Source organism: Plectropomus leopardus, chromosome 1 (assembly GCF_008729295.1).
Source record: "Plectropomus leopardus isolate mb chromosome 1, YSFRI_Pleo_2.0, whole genome shotgun sequence".
NCBI classification, from domain to species: Eukaryota; Metazoa; Chordata; class Actinopteri; order Perciformes; family Serranidae; genus Plectropomus; species Plectropomus leopardus.
Window position 1 is genome coordinate 28,661,507 of NC_056463.1, and position 23,035 is coordinate 28,684,541.

Sequence of the window (23,035 nt, forward strand, 5' to 3'; positions counted from 1 at the left end):
AGAACTGATGGGTTATGCTTATTGAACCATAATTGGACATTTCATTATTCCCCCTTTATTTTGTCGGAGCTGAACTGTTACCCTTAGCAGGAAACAGAGAGGCTCGGAAAGACAAGAAAAAAAAAAGTTGAAAAAGTCTCTGCAGCGTAAAATTTGACTGATGGATTGATTCACAAAAGCATACCAGACTTTAATAAGAAACTCTGCTTATGCATGACTGAAAACAAGATTAGTCTGAGCTGGTAACATTCAAACCCTGCAGGAAACCTGTGAATATTAACTTGTTTGCTTTGCACCAGAATGGAGGTGACAGCGTTGACTGAAATACTGAGAAAGTTATTTATAGAGAAAGAAATGAAGACCCACACCCACCTGTGATCGTGACAAAGGCGTAGCCCTCGTCGCCCAGAAGTGGATTGATCAGTCTGCAGCTGTAGGTGCTATTGGGCTCCAGCAAGACAGTCAGCACACTGGTCATAGTGAACAACCCTTCCTCATTGGCCACCAATGATGTGGTGATATTGTCTGTCAGGTTGCGCCCGCTGCCATCCTGCCATATCACGCTAGCTTCAGGATAACCGTCATAGGCCACACAATGCAGGGCCACCTCATCACCTGGTCGCAAGTTGGACTCAGGCTCCAAAGTCACCACAGGCTTGGAGTAGGGGGCTGAAAAAAACAAGAGTATACAGAAAAAGGAGGAAGGGAGGGGTTGGAGGGGGGAGAAAAAGAGGTGTGAAGGTGGGTGAGGATGGAGAGGGGATAAGAGCGCAACAGACACATACTGAATTTAGTTAGATTCTCTGCAGTGAGAGTCACCCTGGGAACTGTTTGACATGATTCCCATTAAATTCTTAATTATATTTAGGGAGCTTAGCATAAGACAGTGCTTAAGATCCCATAGACACAGGCAGCATCTGTGGCACATCCTGATGTTGCATCCCTGCACTCTTAACGCAGCTCTCTCTAGAGACCCAAAGCACTGAGCCCCTCCCAAAAAGGGAATACGGTGCAAGCTGGGAGGCGTAGGTGGGAAGGCCGAGGAGAAAACTGGCAGGCTCAGAAATTTGGGATGGTGAAGAACGAAGGGGGTGGAAGTGAGGGGTGAATCGTCCGCCTCGGCTGAAATCACGCTTCTCCAATCCCTTGAGCTAAAACATGAGTAAAGAGGTGGCGGAGAAATAGGCTGCTGTATTCCCAGAACCAATCATTGCACAGCAAACAATGGGGTGGAGCTGAGGGCGAGATGAAATAAGTTTGCCTGAGCTGCTTTTTGAAAAGTGGACTCTCAACACAAAGACAGATTTAGCGTGGTACACACTAACTTCCCCAGCTGTCCGTTTGAGTGACAGGCAGATTTCCATCGAGGGCTCTTTTCATTTTCTTCCAGCACGGCTTGAAGGAAGTCTGCAATGCTAACTGTAAATGTTGGCTAAAAATAGAACATCTATAAATCTAATGCATAAAATGGAACCTATTTGTCACTGTTTGAGACATTGTTTTCCCTCTCCCCAGCCAGGAGAGAAAAAAAAATGTTATTCATTAACAATGCCTAATACACATTCATCCTTGGAGAATACAGGAACAATCCACAACAGATATAGAAATGGGAGAAGGAAGGAAAGGCACACAGTATCATTATAAATAAATAAAAGGCTCTCAGCTGTGAAGGCGGACGATGTAGTCACACAGCAGAGAAAATGTTGGCGATGGCTGATTGACCGTAACAACAGCTAATAATCAAAGTCAGCAGATATTGACCATGACAGACCGCAATCAGCGCTTATTGACCAAAAACACTGCTCAGCAGCCCTGAGGAAACTGTTTATCACCTGCTTACACCGAGTGAGAGGAAATTATCATATATCACCTTCTCCATAGGTAACTGTAGAATACGTTTTATTGCATACTATTAGTGTATATGTGTGTGTAAGTGCTGAGGTCAAATCACTTTCAAAACGATCAATTTTAAGTGGAAAGTGAAGCTATGATGCGACCATTAACCAACGGTAGAGCATTTATCCCATACATAGTCGATGTATTGAACAAAATGAGTCCTTAAAACAGTTCTTGGGTCCATTATAATTATCTATCTACAGCCGACATCACCAACTTGGGGTGTAGAGTTTTAAAGGTACAGGCATTTACCAAGCAGTAGAAGCCCGACAAAATTAGCTATTAGGCGCCATCATAGGAAACGTAGTGGCATTTTCATTAAGTGATTTTTATTTTCCCTACCACTGACTAAAGGCCCTGACAAAGCCAACAATTGGCCCGTCGGCTAACGTTGTGCATCCGTCGCCCTAGTCTTTGCTGTGTGTCCTGCACCAGTTACCCTTGTTTGCTATTTTTCAGCCAATTCGACGTTTTGTAATCATTCGGATTCAACATTTCAAATCATTGGAGACGGCAGAGCCCATCGATGAATGAAATCACTCTGTCAGTTGGGCTCTGTGCACGCGAGGAGAAATGGAAGTGAGGAAAGTAAACAGACAGCTAAATTCAGGAGGCACTGAGATTAGAAAAAAACTTGTCATTTAAGAGACTGTTTTTTCTTTAGCAATCAAGATCTTTAGCAGAAACACTTCTTGATGATTTGTGTTGTTCACTGGTGCACAGTAAATGTGTTCTGCTCTTTTCAACATTTGATCGAGTTGTTATTGTGCTAACTGGCTAACTCATATCATGACAGTCTTACAGTTTCCCTCTCTTCATGACGATTACTGAGGAATGCCATCTACTGGTATGGAGAGTTATTTCCTCTCACGCAGTGGCAGACCACGAGTGCTGGCTGGCTGTCGTTGGCCGCAATGACTACATGTTCATGTGCAACTTTTTGGCCAAGAAACAGGTGACGTGTGGCGATGCAACTGTCTGCTTTTGTTGCTGCTAGTTCCTCAATGTCTGTTTGCTGTGCCTGACCCTTTAAAATAAAGATATCTGGCTTTAAATGTTTAAGACATCTTTCAATTAGTTTTCTTTTCCCCCCATTTCATCATATATCTATAAAACATTAGCTTTTTTTTTGAAAAATGTAAAGAAGATATCTCATTGAGTGGACATTGTGAGCCTAAGGATGCCTGTTTTGTAATATTCTTACTTGTTAAAATGACTTATTGATTATGACAGAGAATTGCAGTGAATACTGTTATAAATGTTAATTTAGTCAGTCTTGGTGTTTGTTAGTCGGATATTAACAGTGTTAGAGAAAAGAAATGCTACAGATGTAATATGCTTTCTATTAGGTACCTCTGGCTGAAACTAATTTGCAGTCTATCCCTGGTCAGGACAGTGTGTTGTTTATGAATGTGTGTCTCTACTTTCTACGTGCCACTGGTCATAAGTGTCCATGTGCATGTTCATCTGTTTTTACACTTGTCACGGACATCACAGTTTGACTCACCGGCCACCAGCAGCAGCAGAGCAGCACTGCCATAGTCCTGCACCCTGACGAAGCAGGTATAGCTGCCTTCATCAGCCACCACCACCCTTCTCAGCAGGAGCGAAGCGTTGCCCAGGCCCAGCTGGGTGGGAAACAGGCTGGTGCGGTTGGCGAAGCGCTCGACCTGGTCCACCAACTTGTCGTGTCCCCCTGAGTACCCATGCACGCTGCGTTTGGTGTCGGTCAGCTGCCAGAAGACGCTCATATCAGACAAGTTGAAGGGGTTGTTGTGGCTGAAGGAGCAGTTGAGTGTGGCTTCCATGCCGTGCTGCGCCACCACTGGCTGCTCGGGTACGTACACTTCCATTACAGCTATAAGAGAGGAGGTGGGACATACAAATGATTTCAATTTTTTAAAATCCCTGAAGCATTTTTATCTACTAAGAGGGAAAAATAAAAATGTAAAAATGTAATGTAAGCTTCAACAAATATATATATATATATATATATACACACACACACACACACTTCCAAAATCTTTATTGCAATCATCTTGAATTTGCAGTTTTTACTCTGTCACTCTTGCAACACCATCCATTTGTCACCTTCGTTGTCTCAAAAAGACAATAAACAGTATTAAATACTATTTGGCCCAGGTCTAGTATAAATATACAGTATTCACTGAATCACAGCATTAATTCAGGGTGCTGTGTTCAAATGTGACAGACTGACACCTACTCAAATTTGAATGTCTTTGAAAAAAATCAATGCAGTATTTTGAAATATGTGCTCTGACTTCTTCAGAAACATCCAGTTTGTTTGTGCAGCATGGCAGCACGGAGCGGGTGAGACGGGATGAAGGCGAGAGGGAAAGAGGAGGAGGAGGGATCTGGAGGTAAGCATTAGGACTTTGTTTGTGTTCCTATAGGCTTTGCCTCCTGGCAATGGCTCAGTGCACTGAAACTCAGCGATGGAAGCAACATCTGTATAGCTTTAGTTAAATCGTTAGTTAAATCTAAAAAAAAAAAACTGTTGGAGGGGGGTATGACTGCAGCAAAACTCTTGAGTGTGTGCTTTTGTGGGAATGAAAAGTGACTCTGCTTCTCACCAAACACTTCTACTCAAAAGCAGCTGATTTTTCTGTGAATCTGTGCATACGCATGTGTGTGTACGGCTGTGTGTATTTGTGTGTATTGTTTGTCTAGACTAGGCCAAGAGCAAAGAGTACACTGCATAATCATTCTGGATTAGTAGCCATCTCAGGCAGTCCAGATACATCCATAGTATTCTCAAGAGTCAGCAGTCTCCATTGATCCCTGTCTGCTCTTATACAACTCTGAGAGACTCATCAGCATCACAGGGGAGAAAAAATAGCCACCCCCCGAGCAATACACTCTACGCTATGCTCAGCCTCTGTAATTGTTATAATCACAGCGGCATTTTAGCCTCCTCACCCTTTTTCTGAGCTCTGTCTATCACACAGCCAACGTCAATGTTGAATCACTTTGCTATGAAGAAGATTTGACTGCTGCCAAGGTGCAATAATTACTTCCCCTATTAGCAACAAACAAGTCTTTCATCTGTGAGGGTTCATGTATGGATGGATATTGCTACATCGAGGCAGACCTATTTTCAATCACATTCAGCCATTCCCAGCTAGGTAGCCTCTCCACATCACATCCCAAACAACCTGCTCGTCTGTAGGAACAGTGCCACCTACTGCCTCACGTCACAAGTGCAGAGAAGAGGGACAGAAAAAATGCACAGATTTCTCTCCAAATACCCCACACTCCATCTAAACGTGTGTCAGGGCTTGAATTTTCTCATGAAAAGCCTTACAGAGAGATATTTTAAATGCAGATAACAATTATGATGTACAAAATGAAAGTGATGGACATGTTTTATAACATATTTGTTTTTCCACCTCAAATACAGCGTCAAATAAAAACAAAAAACAGGAAACGTTGCGGAAATTGGAAAGCAAAGCTGTTTTGCTATCATAGTCCAGCATACCTGTGTCATGGGTATTACTTGATTTTGAATGAAATTGCTGCGGTGCAATTTGACCTGGAGCAATTCAAAGCGTCAATATACCAACCAATTGCCAGTCACACAACAATTCTCTGCCCCCCATGGTGACAACAGCAGAGGCTTTTTTTTCCTTTACTGTAATTACAAAGGCTCTTCTGGTGCTGTGGGGGTTTCCCATTGCCCGCATTGTGCCCACATTCACTCAGCTGGGCTACAGCACTGCAAACAATACAGAATTGTTATCGGGGCAAAGCATGGCAGGAGCATGCGGCATTGTGCCGCCATCAATAGGGATAACTGAGCAAATTTCTGGAGTGTGTATTTATGCTGTCTTTGGAGGTGGCCCAACCTTTGCGGTAATGAATAGGTCGCTGGTGTTTTTTGTAGGAGTGGAGGGTCAGTGACAGCCCTCTCCGAGACATGCATGTTGAAGGAGGAGGAGAGAGAGCAATTAAATCACTCCCCGAGCAGCCTGGGATGACTCACACCACTGAGTTCATACAGGAACGGGGAAGGGGAAGAGGGAAACGGAGAGAAAGAGAGGCCGGCGTCAAGCTCACACTTAAAGATAATATCTGGAAACAAGCCAAGGAAGAGGCTGTGGTGGAGCCTCACACACTAATCCCTCAACACGGACCAAAGCCATGTCAGAGAGGAGAGAGAGATAGAAAGTCCCCTTTCTCATTCTCTGCCTCGCGCCTCCTCTTTTGCTCACTTCTTCTTTAACCGGTGACCTACCCCTCGCTCCAAGGCCCTGAGAGGACACAGCTCTACACAGGGACTTTGTGTAGAGACACAGACCTGCGCTTGGAGAGAGAATTCAAGGGGAGTAGTTTGCATTGCATCGAGGGGAGGGGACTGGACAGGGGAGGAGGACGAGCTAGGCCGGCTGACGTCATGGAAAGTGCACATCTGATGTCCTATTCGTCAGAGGTGAAACACCACGAGCCAAAGTGAATCACTGCGCACTTGGCTGTTTTTGATCTGCTGCTGTTTACACCAAACAGCTCGTTCTGTACGGCAGCTGACTGTTTGATCGTCTCTCCTCAGGTCTGCTCTCGACACGAAAAAACATGCATTCTCTAAAGAGGCAAGTGTATGTAGCAGAGGTTAAAGATTACAACACAAGTGTTCTTTGGGTGAAGAGGCCGGGCTGCACTTTGTAGCCAGGCCCGCGGTGTCGTCTCAGGGGTAAGTGGGGATCTTGCCTCTCCCTTCTCCCTCTCGATAAAGAGATGCTCAGAAGCCATAGAGGGCAGGCTGGGAGACGTCAGGCTGTGGGGATTTACACACTGCACTTTGTGTTTATGGGCCTCAGCTCTGTTTGAGTGCCTGCGAGACAGAGACGGGCACTTTCACAGCCGACATGAAATAAACTCATTACAGCCTTCGCGAGCGCTGGCAACGGGCCCCGCTTAGCAGTGAGGCAGGGCTGGCTAGAAAAGGCTGCAAGTGATCTTCACACTGCTCTCCACTCTACTTTCAAGACGACCCGCCACCTTGTCACTATCAACACCTTCTCCCATCATGCTGTCCTCAGGTGTGCGAGCCATGGCTGCTGCTGAATTTGCCTCTGCTGTGTTATTTGTACAGTGAACTGATGCTAGCTAGGCACGAGGTGAGCATGGAGGCTGTGTGTGAGACAGCGTGGGATGCAAGCAGACAGCAAATAGGAGGATCATAGCTTTTATAAGCAGAGTGCTTGCAGGGTGACGCGTGACGCTGTTGGTAAATAAAATCCAGTGATGTCTTGTATCATCCTGGCAGATACAGAAAGGTGAGTGTGTACGCAATTAAAAATATATTCTGTGCACAAAATCATATGACAGGATTGAGACTTTTTTAAGTGTTAAAAGTCTTGTTTTATGTTATGTTTTGTCATGTGTGGATTCCAGGGAGCTTAGAGGCAGCTAATGGGTATCTAAATAAAGAATAACGATTATTAGCCTTTACAAGTTGATCTTGTTGAGTAGAAATGAAGTCACTGGACTGATTTTATGTGTACATCTTAAATAAAACAAAGCAAAACCGTGACTAGGGATGCACCTATTTGTCAGTATCAGGTAATATTCACCTTGTTGACTGTCATCGGCCTATCAGCAAATAAGATGGCATTCACTGATGGCAGTGGCCGATGATTTTATGCTGTTTCACATCAGTTTTGGGCAGGCTAAAAAGCAGACCTCGAGAGTAATGTTGTTTTGCAATCCTCGGGACAAAACTCACTATCAACACGGCAGGGGATGCATCTTACTTTTTCCTCAACAAATTCATGCTGACGTCAGCAGGAGGAGAGCTAGTTACTGTAAGCTGGTAGCAACTTGAGGCCACACATGACTTCTGACGGAGGTTGCATTGAGTTACATTATGATGTTCAAGCCATTAAGCTCTACTGAGTAAAAATGTGTATCGGGCGAAGGTAAATAACAATGTTGTCATGATGTGGTCACGTGAAGTTTTTGGCGAGAAACTTGAACAAACAGTTGCACACAGCAATATAAAATAGATCTTAGATATTAGAGAGAAAATTATGATATAGTATATATAGTAAAAATACTTTTGAAGCAGTTATTTATTTATTTATTTCATGTAAAGGGTTATTTTAAAGGTTTCATATATGTCCAATTGAAAATGCACTCATTTAAATGTAATGTGATGCACTGAATGACTTTAAAACAGTTCAGTTATTTTGAAATGAAATAAACAACAACCAAAAAAAACATCTGTGTCCATATCAGCCTAGAGTTTCACAATTTGTGCATCCCTACCTGTGATGGTTTTACAGTCAGCACACTTGTTTTACACTGTTAGCGTGAACAGAACAGCTATGATCACAGCATGAAGTAAGGCAGGCTACATTTCAAAGAGATGATAGAAGTCAATGACTCTTTAACAAGCACACTCGAACTACGACTATTAAAAAGGCTATTTTGTGTCAGACATTTTAACATATCATAGCAAGAACGCTGTAATAATACCATCAGTAATAATGGCTACATGCCATTTAATTAGCTAGTTCAAGGGCACTGGTATTGTGCCAAGGCTTCCTGGGACACTGGGAAGTTTATGGGAACAATTACATTTTTGTGTGTCTATCTATTGGCCAATACACAAACATGTTTCATGTATAATAACATAACAATATTCAGATTTCATTTTTTTTCGTATTTTTAAACTTTGAATTATTAACATTTTCAGTGATTGAACAGCACACATAAACTTTCAAAGCATATGTAGTCTTTCAATGGAAATGGCATTATAAATAGAGCTGGGATAAAATCACTTTATGCATTCAGCTATATTTGTACTTTAACTAAATAGATTTGTACATTTTAATAGAAGCCTGTCTTATTTTACTTGCATTTGGGATTCCTGGCTGCTTTTTACTTTGCAAGAATCAGACTTAGTATGCTGATACAATGCATGTTGGCTAAGTAAAGTTCAGACTCATATCTGCCATGAAATGCAATACAAAAGCAAGCATCCAGCTAAAATCTGAATTAACAAACCACCAAGTAACTAGCCACAATACTGCCAATGAAGCCACAATGCACAATGTGGTAAATAAGACTTTCTAAATGGCAGGGGTGGACTGATAACAGCATGTGGAAACTTTCGTCCTGTCACTCACAAATGTGCACTGCTTACAGACAAATGTGTGGCACAGCAGAATGAGCAAAAATCTTCATCCTATTTACTCAATGAATCTTTTTTACTTATTATCCTTCAGCCCCCCCAAAAAGTGAGCCCACAAATGGCTGACCTAGGCATGTACTTGCACACACTGTTGCAGACAAACATGCACATGCACACAGAGCTAGGGAAAGTATTCCAGAACTGGTGCCAAATTATCACATATTTTCTCCCATATTTCCCACAGAAAAGCATAAATTCACTAACAGTTCCAATAGGCATTTAGATTGACAACAATTTAAGTAAGAAAAAATAAATGTGATGAGCTAGGGGGCAACTATTGACTAAGATGGAAATGGTGCATTTAGCAGGGTTTTGGCAGTAATATGACTGTTTGGAACATAGTGAGCACACAAATGGACAGCAGAGAAGTGGATCATGCTGCAAGGGTTTTTGATGGTCATTTGTGGCTGTTTTTCCGCTGTGAAAACAGGTCACATTTGGAAACTGTTAACCGGCATGAAATCTGTGGCCACATTTCAAACCTGCAATGCTCAAATTAAACCAATTCAGCAGAGAGGACTTGAGAAAAAGTGTGTGTCTTTCTCTGAGGCTGAAATCATTCTTTTGATCATCCTTAATTTATATCCACAGACATGGGCCCAGCTAGAACCGCGACATGCTCCAGTGGTTGTGAGTTATATCAAACTGTTGATCGTTGCAAAAATTCTATCAGCTTATCCCTTCTGGGGGAAAAAAAGTACTCAGCATTTCAAAAAAGTAATCATGCTCATGCCAGAAATGATCAGTTCTGTATGAGTGTGAGTCAGATTTTTAAATGATGGTTGTTTCATTTCTGCTGTCGTTTATTGACTTAACAACTACAGAGAAATGATTCTGCACAAAACCTATTGTGTTGAAGCAGTCACAAGTGATATGACGTATTACAGTGAATTGTTAGTCTTCCACTTTGCTGCTGGAAACGGAAACAAGTAAAAGCGCAGGAATTAGTTAGCAGTGGCTTTAATCAGTAAGCAGCAACAGTGGCATCAGTATCAATAAACTGCAAATAATAATGCACTCTGCCATACACACCCTCCCACACACAATTTCATGCAGAAACAGACACCCATAGGCCAGAGAACACATTGATATTCCACACCTGTATGACTCCTGACAGCTCCACTGCAACACACTGTCTGAGGAATTGGACACGAGGTACTCTGACACTACAATGGAGACGCTGTTACAAAGCCGCTCTGGAGCAGAGAGGTTCCCCATCAGCATGACCGGCAACAGTCAAATACACACGTGAACACAGCGCCAGTACACAAGCGTCTGGGCAAACACACACTCACAAGCATTTTCGAGTTCCTGCTGCAAAAACTATTTTCACAACTCACCGACTTCAGACGCTGTTCATTTATTGATGTCCAGCCATCATATGAACAGATATTTTAACATGCAATCCAAAACCAAAATGCAATGCTTTCCAGCTCAATAAGTGACACTTAATTCAGCCTTGCCTCGTAATTTGTTAAATAAGACTAAGTATACATGTTTAAAGGGTACGCCTAAACCCTGCTATGACATGTGAGGAAGTATTTATATGATTTCACGTAAAGAAAATCAAGCACTAACACTGGAGGGGGCAATATTGACACAGCAAAGTAAACAGGTGCAATACTAACAGAGTGCAATGACATTAGGGTTTACTCTTGCAAAAAGACAAACAGCAGAAATATGCTTTTACAACACTGCCCCCCTCTGTTCAGGAGCGTTACTGCGCCTCAACACATTTTCACTGTGGACATTTTGCACCACCTGAACATCAAAGGCTTTTTGCTCAAAGGATCTGTGAGCCCTTTCATACTGATTATTCTTATGATATAACCAATCCCTGTAAAAGTCTGAGGGGGAAAGCTAGCTTTTGATTTAAGGCTGTCAGGAGCAGATGTAGATGTCCATAAAGCTCGAACAAAAAAATTTAGCGTCTGGGAAATATTAAGGGAGCAATGGGAGTGTGGCCATTATACGCAAGCATGATTTGTTCGAAATTAGCAATCTGAAAAAAAGTCTGTCTCGAGCGGCGGTGTTCAAATGGCCCCTCAGTGAAAGAGGCACAATATGGATGACATTAAGCGAGATTTCAAGCCTTCTGCGGTGTAAAGGGGTCAATTTCAACATTAAGCTCTAAACATAATCTCTTCCTTTCCCCATTTCTGCTCCAGGAACTCATCATGGAGTGTGAGTGCCCTCACTCAGGGAGAGATACAGGTGATGGCAGATAGGGAAGACAAGGACCCTGACTTGCTTATTTCCACCAATGTTATAAATCAAGATGGGACTCGGAGCGATTGTGCTATTTTCCTCTTTTTTTTGCTCTGTTTCTTGCTCCCCATCTCTGCTCCCTCTGTCTTGCTTTTCTTCATAGATGTATGCCGTCTCATATCCCGTCAATAACCTGTTAATGGGCTCCGGCAGTCAGATAATAGTGCCGGCTGAAGAACAGTGGGCAGATAAGGACGAGCTCCTGGCTTACGAGCCTGAGAGACAGAGAGCCTTTGATGAGCAGGAGGCTGGTGATGGATAAAGGAGGGGCCGGGTGGTGCACAAAGAAGCATCGCAAGGTAACAGGAGGGTCACGGGGTCAGATCTGACTTGAGCACGGCTATTTTCTCATTATGGCGGGCTACATACATAGTGGCATTCATTACAGAGGAGCTAGGAAGAGTTAATGAGGAAGACAAAGATGATTTTTCCCTCTGATGGGGCAGGTGTATTCCATCTGCTCTCATGATTTTTTTTTAGCTCTTTCACAGGTTCATATCCTTTGCTGATTCATGGTTTCATGCACCAGGAGTGATGCGAGGTTAAGCAAGGGTCAGTTTGTTGCCAGCTGTGTGTTGTCTTGGTGACACAGCCCCTGTGGCTGACATCACCACTGTCACGTCACCGAGGCAACACCCTGGAGGCGGGTGTCTCCCTGTGTCAGCTGCCGCGTTGCTTTCTCAGCAAGTCAGTCGCTGTGATGCTTTCCAAGCACAGATCAGCATCCGTTCAACCCATTCATCACAGCCCACTAGGCACACAACAGACCCACATATGGCTCCAGGCCCCTCTTCCCCTCCAGAATTGCCATCTCGGCATATTAACCGTATCAATTTTTTAACGATCCCACAAGGCAGCATTTTTAGGACTTGTTGAAATAATCATGAGGTGCTTGTTGGGTAATGCACTCTGTTTCAATGAGCGCACTGTGAGAAAAAGAAGAGCTGGGGGGAATCAGTGAGACGGAGGCAAGCCAACAGAGACTGGTCATTATGTATGCACTGCGGCGAAACCAATCTTTGTTGAGCCTGTCCTCGATTGTTTTTAAAAGGATACTTCACTGGACGCAATCAAATTAGCAAGAACATCACTGATATGGGGTAATAACCCTAAATTGAATTTCGGCACAGGCTAAAGTGTCCCCTCTCTGCAGAATCAATTGCTGTGAAGAGAAAAGGAGGACAGGAAGAGGGCATTCATAGTTAGCAGACCTTTAAAAAGTACACCAGAGATGCAGGCATGAGCGGGCTATTTTCACGCTCTGCAGCCCTGCCATAATGTGCGTCTGGCTGCCGACTACTATGCAAGATGCAAATCTATCCAATTATGCTAATTAATTTGAATTACCTTACAGCTCCCATCACTGAGAGGGAAAGCGGGTCAGCTTTCCATTTCTGCAATACAATTCTCTTTCATTGTTTGGGTGCTAAGAGCAGCACACGGCCGGCTCTGGCAGGCTAGTGGCTGTGCTAACTGAACAGAGAGTATGACAACAACAAGCAATTAGCTAGACAGCCTCCTGTTAGCTCTGCCACTGGCTGACACTGCTGTGTGTGCTGTGCTGGAGTGAGCCAAGGATGTTACTGTACTCGGCTACTGTTGCAGCTCAGTCATTACTGCACATATACATTGACATGTGCATTTTTCTGACATCTACAACCACGATTGGTCTTAATGAGCGCAGTATAAATAAACCTGAGCAACCAGGGGTCAAGGGTCAAAGCCAGACTGGGTTGATGTCACACATTTTTCTCACTTCTGCTTCCTCAATGGTGCATTTAAGCACAAAAAAAACAACAAGCCTTTACAGACAAGCAATTCACTGCTGCAGTGACACAACAGCTGTGCAGTGCCGTATGAGTAACATCAGGGAGAGGTTTCACACAGAATGATCCATCATCTGACTACTGAGTCAGGATACAGCTGGGAGCTACAGAGACAATGTTACTGCGCTGGGATGACAGTGTTGTCATGTGCTGCTGTCCTGGTGTTTTTCTTCCACAAATACTGCTCTCACGGTAGGAAGTGTGTTGGCAGAGACCACAAAGTGTAATCGTGTCTATTGATATAGGCACTTGCAGGAGTTATCGGGCAACGACACAGCTGAATACAAGGAAGATTACAGCCAGTAATCCCAGCGAGGGACCTGGAGACCTGGGAGACCCTGAATCATATCGACACAGACTTGCTCACGAATACATGCACGCACACACAGCTGCTCATGTAATTACACAAGTCTGTAGGATTTCTGTTTGGGTGGCCAAGAGAAGCAAAACATGGCTGTTTATAAATCAAAGGCCACCGAATTGACCTTTAATTAGTTACCAAGATAATTACTGTTGTCCTATAAAAAAAAAAAAAAACGACAATGCATTCATTTGTAAACCCACAATGTTATCGAGTACACACCACTGCACTCGATATATCTATTAACACATAGTAAAAAAAAATAAGCAGAGTTTGCCCGAGTTGCTCTGAAAGGCACCTGAACCTTTTCGTAGCTGGCACAGCTGCAGTTAGTAACATTACATAAGCTCCACACAGCATGCAGCGTTTTTGTATCATCATACAGTGTTACATGTTCAGACTATAGAATCAAACAAGACTCCAACTAATTCACTTAGTGCTCCAGTTAGCAGAGAGAAACTGAATCATTGTGTGAGCTACAATAGCCCATTACCCGTGAGTTAAAGAGCTCCATCAGTCCCCGACACCTCCTCCTCCTCCTCTTCCCTCCCGGTGAGAGGAGCGAGTTAGGCAGTAGATGCCACACAGCCAGTAATGAGCCGGCCGCAGGCCCATTTGTGCTGGGAGAGAATAGGTCCCTAATGAACCACTGAAGACACTTAGGTCCACTGAGTCAAGATTGAAATGTGCCACTGATGGCCGATAGGAGGTTGTATCAACTCAACCAGAGAGCAGGAAAGGCAAAAAATAGCTGTTTTTAAATGATGGTGTTTTGGACGATAAAAGTTCTTTGTGAACTTTGTGGGTTTGCCAAAATATGCTGCATCCATTTATGGTATGCAGGAGAAACCTCTAAAAGCTGACTTCCTCTTTCATCTTAAGGCTATACATTAATATAAAGGAATATCATCTACTTTGAGATTTTAATTTACATTATGTGTCAAGCACACACCCACTGGGAAAAGGGTGGCGTTAAAATATATGCACTGTCGATCCCCCTTTTGACATGCCCAATTCCCTTCTTTTATTCACCATGTCTTGGGACGTTATCAAACCAGCAAAGGCTATTTGTCTCTTTTTTATGATGACACAAGTTTTTCTTCGAGCACCATTTCTACTGAAGAAAAACTTTTGAGTGTGTGAGTTATGAATCCTCTGTTGCAACATGAACCACAAGCCTGCTTCCCGGTGTTATAAATATAAGAGGATGACTTGCACACCACACTCCCTGAGTCACAGCAGAAAAACTGCACTTCTAGCACTTTTCATGGAGGGCCTCACCCTCACCCTGAGCTCTACTCCTCACCTGCCTGGAAAAGGTCAAACCTATTCTGTTTTACAAGCTGAATTATTTAAAAAATATAAAAACACACTCCCATATCATAGAGCTGTAACCCTGTAAAAACTCAACTTAAAAATGAAAAATGTCTCTCTACTCCCTGAGGCAGGACATCTATATAAATAAGAATATGTTCTTTGTCAACTCGTGTGGATGGATGAGAGTTTAAACAGGGAGGGTTTATATCTTGCAAACTACTGGCACATTATTTTTGGGAGTAGCCTCATTTGAACTGTTGTTTTGCCCACTGAAGCCTTTGAAGGGGAAAGACTAATAGGCCCTGCAGGGCGTATTGTTTAACAGGCAGTGGCATTTCCCACTGCGGTGACTCTGATCTAATGGCAGTGCATGTGCAGGAGCGACACCCACCCATCGCTTGCATGGCCAGCATTACGGACAGCAGGAGGGACAGCATGGTCTTCCAGGGTGGATTCGATCTGCGGGTCAACTTCTTCAGACACAGCGCTGCAGGGAAAAGAACAGACATCTGAGGAAGAGGCAGCCTGTAACAATAAAAAACACAATAGGACAGCAAAAAAAAAGAAGACGTGTGGACACAAAGGGTGATTAAGGAGTGGAAGAAAGAGGGAAGGATGTCTCCTACGTGGGCGTCCAGGTGGGTGGAGTTTAAGACAATGCGATAATCCAACATGTTTTCTGAAGTTAAGCTATTTGAATGTCTAGAATTATTGAGGCTTTTCTTTTTCAGAGGGAGGGGGGCTGCGATGACAAATGGGAACTTCCAGAGTTGACAGGAAACAGCCCAGTCATTCTCTGTTTTCCGGAGGGAAAACACTACTTTAAGAGTGAGTAGAGACAGACAACACTATCCCCTCCCCGTCTACTACCACTCTACCAAGCATTCAATATTTATGGAATGTTATTTTGGGAGGAACTGGTAGAGGTCACTATTTGTAACTGTATATGGGGAGACAAAAACTTAAGATTTTTATTTTTATTTCACATCAGACTGGGTTTTTTTTTTCAAAAACAATAAGGTGACTGACAAAACACAAAGAAAACACAGTAACATAGCTCTTGAACCACTTAAAAGTTGATTTTTAAGTTTGACTAAAGTGAATGGAACCAAAAGCTAAGCAGAAGGTAAGAAAAAGCAATCAGCAACATAAACACTGTCCAATACTTTGGACTTCAAAACAAGAGCAAATGCATTTTGTGGCCTATAGGTATGTTTTTCACATTGGCTTCTGAGCATAAATAATACTGAACTCAGTAGGATTTTCTTATTAAACATAATAAAATAACAAAACGTATTGTGATTTAAAGAATATCAGGCTTTTGGAAATATCTCAAAGCTAAACAGAGACATGTACTATGCAGAGATAAACAGAATATATTAGGTGCAAGTGTGTAGAGTACAAAAATGAAAAAGAGGAAGACAAAAACAGATAGAGGAAGGAGGGACTCTTATAAAACAGGCAAACTCAGCATTTTGAATATTAAGGAAATTGGTCACTTATACAGTATTAAAAGGGTTCTAGCCCTTAAGAAGCCTTAAGTAGAAAAGCATGAGAGCAAAAATCCACCAGCAGTCATAATCCATCGGGTTTCCTGTCGATAACTGATCTAGCATGGCATCACTTCTTAGCACAAGAGCTCGTAGAGCTGCTTACTTTCTGTTTCTTCAACCTCATTTCTTTATGGCAAGTTTTCCACGTCCTTCTGTCTGCCCATACTCTTTTCCTCTATAAATACCCGGGAGGCAGGTGTCTGCGCCCTGAGAGGGTGTGTGAGAGCTGGATGAGAAATATAACAGTTGATAAAAGCTCCTTTTTTAAAGTTTCATTTTTGAAATTATTCTGATGGCAAATGTTCTAGTTTGTAGAAAAATCAGACAGCCTGGGGAACAGAGGTGCAGACTATGTGTCGCTTTCAGCCCATTCATCTCAGTGTCCAGCGTCCCTGGGTCAGACTGACTGTGTTTTATAGAGGTTTGGTATTTTGCTCTCAGTGAAAGTGTCTTTTTTGATACTACCAGTGGGAGACACCACATTTTGAATTGTATACATAAAAATGGGAAAAGTTGAGTAAAGCTAAACAAAAAGGATTTTTCAGACCGTCATTCAAGATGAACAGCATGAAAACACGTCAGCTACTTATACTGACGGTTAAGCTCGGACAGTGGTTGCTCAGTGTTACATAGAGGAGTGACTTGTGAAGCGAATATGCTCTCAGGATGCAGCCAGGTAACTGTGACGGTAATTCAACATCCGATAATTGCAACATATCCGCTAAATATGAAAATAAGATCCACTCCATTTTTTATTAAATAATTGTTTTACCCGTCATCCGGAGACCTCAGCAGCGCTGTTTTGACCACGTCTGCAACTATACATTAAAATATTGCTGATATGTGAAAAGATTTTCTTCACAAACTTGTGTTTTTAGAACTTTTAAGAAATGTACACATTTTTTAAAAAGGTCGACATCCACAGTGAAGCACTGAAAACAGTAAAATCCCTGCTTCTCCCTCCCTTTTAGTTACATGACAGTCTGTGTATTGCCATCACTACTATCTCGAATGTAGCAGAATGTTATGGCATTTAGTTTGTCAACATAGTGTCTAATTTTCTAATTTCTAATTCTAATTTTCTTCACTTTAATTTTTGTGATCAATCAGTGCATTCAATTACATATTGTCTCTGTTACTGGTGTTAAGACAACTGCATTTAAGAGCACTGATGCGGTTTGACAACAGAAATAGAAAATAACAATAACGCCAACGTTATTGTGCATCTGGAAGAAAATAAGCTTAGATTTCCATATTCACACTGCCTCTCTTTATTGACATTTATCCACCTTCACTGGTGTATTCATATTAGTGAGAGGAGTGAAACCGAGCAAATGAATGAAGTCAAATAAATAATAATAAAAATCATGGGGTGGATACATAATGTTTTTTCCACTTTTGTTAACACTGCGAAATTGGGCACTGGGCATTTGGCTTTGGCAGAATATATGTCATACCTCTTAAAATCCAGTAGGTGACAGTAAAGTTAAACAGTGACAAAACACAGACAAATGTAGAAATACGATGTCTCCATATCACAATCCACATTCACGAGTAGCAGTACCCCTCTAAGGCCGTCTACACATGAAGTTGCTCAAACTTTATATAATAAGCAGTCCTTATGGGGCACTTGTTAACTCTTATAGTTTCGGGAATGTATGGAGACAGTGGTCAGGCTTACGGACATGCATATCAGAAAAGACGGGACTATTGGCCATGGTGGTGCTCTTCAGGTATCCCTCTAGTTTTCATATGTTTTGGACAGATGTACATTAAATTCAGGAAGGCTGCTGATAGATCAGTCGTGATGTTTTGGTACTGAATTTCAATATCGCTGTCAGCTGCAGCTCCACCTCAGGCCGGACCAAAACATTTTCCATTTATGGCTTCAGCAGAGAGGATGTGGGCAGGAGTGCAACTTCATCACTAAGTTTCCGTAACAGCACACTCACCATTTGCTCTCTGGACTTTTAGAAGTTATTAGGCTGCCAGAGAGACGAACTGAAAAGAGATGCTGTAACTATCTCAATATCCCAAGATATTTATCCTCAGAGGCAGAGAATATAGGTTATCCACCGCATTCAAAAATGGAAATACATATTCAATGACGGAAATACCAGACACATATCACAACCATCCTCTCCAAAAGGGCAGGAGTTCTGTAAAAATATCTGTTACGTTCTCCTAAGGATAGCTTGTACTGAAATATGCCAACACACCAAGCCACAGTCTGTCTCCGTCTGTGTTGTCCAGACACCAGGAAGCCATCAAAGGGTTTTTTACTGAATGACTCAAGTTCTTTACCGACCTCATGCCAGCACGCAAATGCCTTTTTCTTCCTTTCATTTTACGATTCAGCTTTAAAAATTGAGTTCAGTGTCAGAGATCAAAACAGGCTGACCACACTTGCAAGTTGCTAAATAATATAATGATACAATAAACTTTAACAGTGAAAGGTTGAATTTTTGAAAAAGCTGTGTTATCCATTCCTCTATCACACCGATGTATCAAAACTATTGCTGGCTCTTTATTCAGATTTCAATGCTGTTCATGGTATTAACTAATAATGGTGCTCTCTAAAGTGAAGACCATAAAAATGGAAAAGAAACTGAAAGACTGACAGTCTGAATGTCTTGAGTTCCCTTTAGTTATTGGTCGACAGCTTTTCAGCCATAATCGCCAATGTATTTCATTTTGACACAGCGCTAAGGATTATTAAGCTTCTTACTGAGGTCAAAGGAAAGATAGAGATTTAAGATAAGATTTACTATTTCGCCATGGTCACTGTACCATTGTGGTATTCTTTCGAGAAATCTCGCACAGCGGTTTTCTAACAGTTTGTCTTTTTACTGACACTAGTATTCCTGAGTCCACTTCTCTCCTGGATGACAAGACCACTCTTAAACACTATTAATATAATGAATGCGACTGACCTTCTGGGCTGAAATGTCTCATTGGCATATGGCAGGCATCACTGCCAAGCTCCTAAAACCATTGGGAACCACTCAACCCTTGATGATAGGGACATTTCCAACCTGGAAGACAACAGTCCCATCGCATCATGGCATGAAAGTGTGCCTTTCAAAATGCATATGGTAGCAGTGGTGAGAATTTCGCAAGCTGTCTTTAGGGATGACTGGATTCACTTTGTGCGGGGAAATCTTCCCCATAGTAGTCAAGATAATTACTGCATTACGTGGCCAAATGATACATTAGCTCCACACACTAAAGAAAGAGGAGCTCCATAAACTTCAAGAAAGCTTTATGACTCAGATGTTGTACAAAAGTTTTACTATCCAACTTTCTTTATAGGTACTGAAACCCAAATTTACCTTTCACACTAGGCTATGCATCAGTGTCATACAAAAAAATCTAATAATAGGCATGCGAATGCAACTAGACTGCATATTTTTATCCTGTTGATAATTAGCATCTGAGACAGTGAAGGCTGGTGTATCTCTCTGTTTGAAATGTGACAAATACTCCAACATCCTGCATTTGTAAAGCCACAGGAGCCAATTTGGTATAACCTTTATCTTATGGCAGCTTGACATAGTATATGTGCAATAATATGGAGATGAAAAAGTACTATAAATTGGCAAGCTGTCACATCCCTGACAAAAAAACAAGGAATAAAGCCGAGCATGCTGCATGTTGTCAAATAACATCATAATCTCTACACCTTATCAAAAATAATTTCCTGCATGAGTCAGAACAGCAAATGCTACATCCTCCTACATTTCACGGGAAGCTGTACCTTCCAGCGGAGCACAGCTGCACTATCATGTGATAAGAGCACCATGAGGCCAGGCAACAGCCTCACTGCAGCCCAAAATACAGCATCTAGAAAAAATAGGCATAGTTCAGTGTAGCAGGAATATGTTTTTTCCTTTATTTTTCTTTTTTTTCTGTTAAAGGTGAAGTGTGTAAAATCTAGGGTGATTTGGTTGGGTCTAGTGGTAAATTGCAGACTGCAACCAGCTAAAACTTCTCCTGGCTAGACTTCCTTCAGTGTTCATTATGGTTGGCAGATTATCAGCCTGGCTGATCATATCGGGCTCAGTATTTAGCATTTTGCTGATTGTCTGTATCTGCGTTTTATTTTAATGATCACCAATAAAACTAACAACTGACAAACAGATTTCCATTTTTTCTGTAAATGCATATTGTTTACAAATATCAGTCTCATTAACTACTGATTATCAAAAAACAATATCAGATGTCCACTAGTTTTTATTATTCAAGAGGTTTTTATTGTGAGCCAAATTATCCGTAGAGGTCTCTTTCTTTCCAAAACAAACGGACCCGGTGATTTAAACCAATCAAAAACTGAACAAAGCAATTTCATCTTAAAAATCCATGTATTTCACACGCACTTTAGAATGGTGCTGTGGGCGGCTAGTCCAACACATACTAATGTAAAGTCAGCTTTTTCTCTGATATCATAAGATTCAGAAATCTAGAAGGTTTTCACCAGAAGCAGAACTATCCACAGAGGTTACTGTCACTCCAAAACAAACAGATCAGGGGTTTAAACCCACTAGAAACACTAAATAAAGCACTTTTAAGATACAGACACTGAAACTCCGACACTGCTCATTGCAGTTGAGCTTCTTACAACGGTGGCCAACGGAAAAAATGCGAAAACACAAATGGCCATATCTGAAACCTGTATTTGGTTTGAACCGTCTGGGCTACTGTAGAAACATGGCAATACAACATGTCGATCTCCATAAACGAGGACCCGCTCCCCAAGCAGATATAAGCAGCTCATTCTAAGGTAAGGAGAACACAACAATTCCTATTTTCAGGTGATTATACACTAAAAAAACAACAACATAGTCATTATATCAGATTCCATTTCTGACGGTATATCCCCTTAAATCTGACACACTGGTCCTTTAATTATCTGTGGACCCCTAATATTTGTCTTGTAACTCCTGGTTGGGCCTTGAACCTCAGGTTGGGAACCACTGTGATGGAGCCTAACCTGACACAGTTTATACCATCCACAAGAGAGTTAAAGAGAAAGAGAGAGAAAGAGAAGAAGACATGGGAGTAGACGAAGAAGACGTAAAAGAAGAAGAGGACGAAAAGGAAAACACACTTGGTCCTACACATTAAGTTTGTTTGTTTGTTTGTTTGTTTTATAAGGCAGCAGCTACCAATGCTTGAGTGAGGATTTATCCTACTTTAAAAAACAAACAAACAAAAATGGCTGACACATGACCTCAATGCAAGACTGGAGATAAAGTGTGTCACTTTCCCAGCAAATGTAAAGTCATGAATGTCACTTTGATGTCCCCATTTTGGGTCATGGAAGTTTCTGGGACACAGATTAAATGCACTCATGCAGTGTTGACTTTTTGTCAAATGGGGGCGCAGTCCATTTCATTCATAAAGGCAGCTCGCTCCATCTATGAACCACTATACTATATAACTTAGCAAGCCTCTGCGTGCCGCTTTAAATCTACAAAAACAACAAAACAACACACCAGACACGACACGGAGCCAGCTAATGAAGCCAGCTATGTGAAGCAGTCGCCCTGCCCCGAGTTCACGGGGTTCTCCTGCTCCCCGCCAGCTGTTGCTCGTTTGACAAAAACCGAAGTTTACAGTTATTTTTGTCATGAGCCTACACACGACAGCCCCTCTGCGAGCCCGTGCTCTGCTATCAAACTACATTTGTCAGGTCTTACCATGTTAGGAGGGCGAAACTTAGAAAGCACCAACCATCCAGCGGCGGTGACTCTTTTCTCTGACACACAGCAGCCGAGGTTATTTTCCACAGTGGCTCATTCTTCGTCAAACAAACACTATCAAAACTGCTGCCGACGCGATAACACTTAGTCGGATAGCGGGTAAAGCTGTGAGCTGTGTTTTCAGAGTGTGCGGGGATGGTCCATTGATTTGGGACGGTTGTCTTCACAGAAACCACTCCTTGCTGCTTTGTCCAGCAGTGATGTCATACCGAGGGGAGAAAAGAGTCTCGAGAGTCCCGACCCCCAGGTTAACCGTTTGTGCACACACGTGTCAACCTCGTTTTATTCTCACAAAAAAATCTGCATTATAATGCAAGTCTTCAAGTTTCCATACGGTTTTTTTTTTTTTTTTTTTTTGTCTTTGGACACCCAAACTGACTTTTTATCTTTAGACCGCAGGAACTGTGTGTTTTATCACACGGTCCTTAAACGTACCACTGCTGGCCGTGCATTTTTTATGAGACACGCAGATTTACCTATAGTAGTTCTTTTAGCTGTTATGGAATAATATTTGCGTGGATCAACACATCTTTTCGATCATTTTATTTATTTTATAATGATAGTTGAGTATGAGATAAGAATCAGAGACCTCTTGTAGTTTATTTCTTAAAAAACATTTTTTTATAGAATTGCCTTTATGTGATATCTTGTCATTCATTGTTTTTATTTTTATTTATTTTATTTCCTTTTTTTGCCCGTGTTGTTTTTGGTCTTTTTACTTATGTTTATTTATAATGTCATGTCAATGTCATTTTTGTTGTAAACTTTTGACATAAACTCTGCTTTTAGACGTGTTGTTACTAATATAATGAAATAATAATAATAATAACAACAACAAT

General features: G+C 41.9%; 1 protein-coding gene across 2 annotated transcripts in view; it reads right to left on the minus strand.

The window, feature by feature from the left end:
- The window catches only part of cd276 (CD276 molecule), a 74,486-nt gene extending 52,044 nt beyond the window's left edge, over window positions 1-22,442 (minus strand). The window contains exons 1-4 of one of the 2 annotated variants that reach the window (XM_042514260.1): window positions 22,134-22,440; window positions 15,273-15,368; window positions 3,404-3,754; window positions 373-669 (exon numbers count right to left, since the gene is read on the minus strand). In XM_042514260.1, the coding sequence (XP_042370194.1) occupies window positions 373-669; window positions 3,404-3,754; window positions 15,273-15,318 (694 nt within the window). In that variant the 5' untranslated portion in view covers window positions 15,319-15,368; window positions 22,134-22,440. Of the gene's footprint in view, window positions 1-372; window positions 670-3,403; window positions 3,755-15,272; window positions 15,369-22,133 lie in introns of both variants that reach the window. The other variant, XM_042514325.1, reaches the window with a different exon arrangement.
- Window positions 22,443-23,035: the final 593 nt, after the last annotated feature.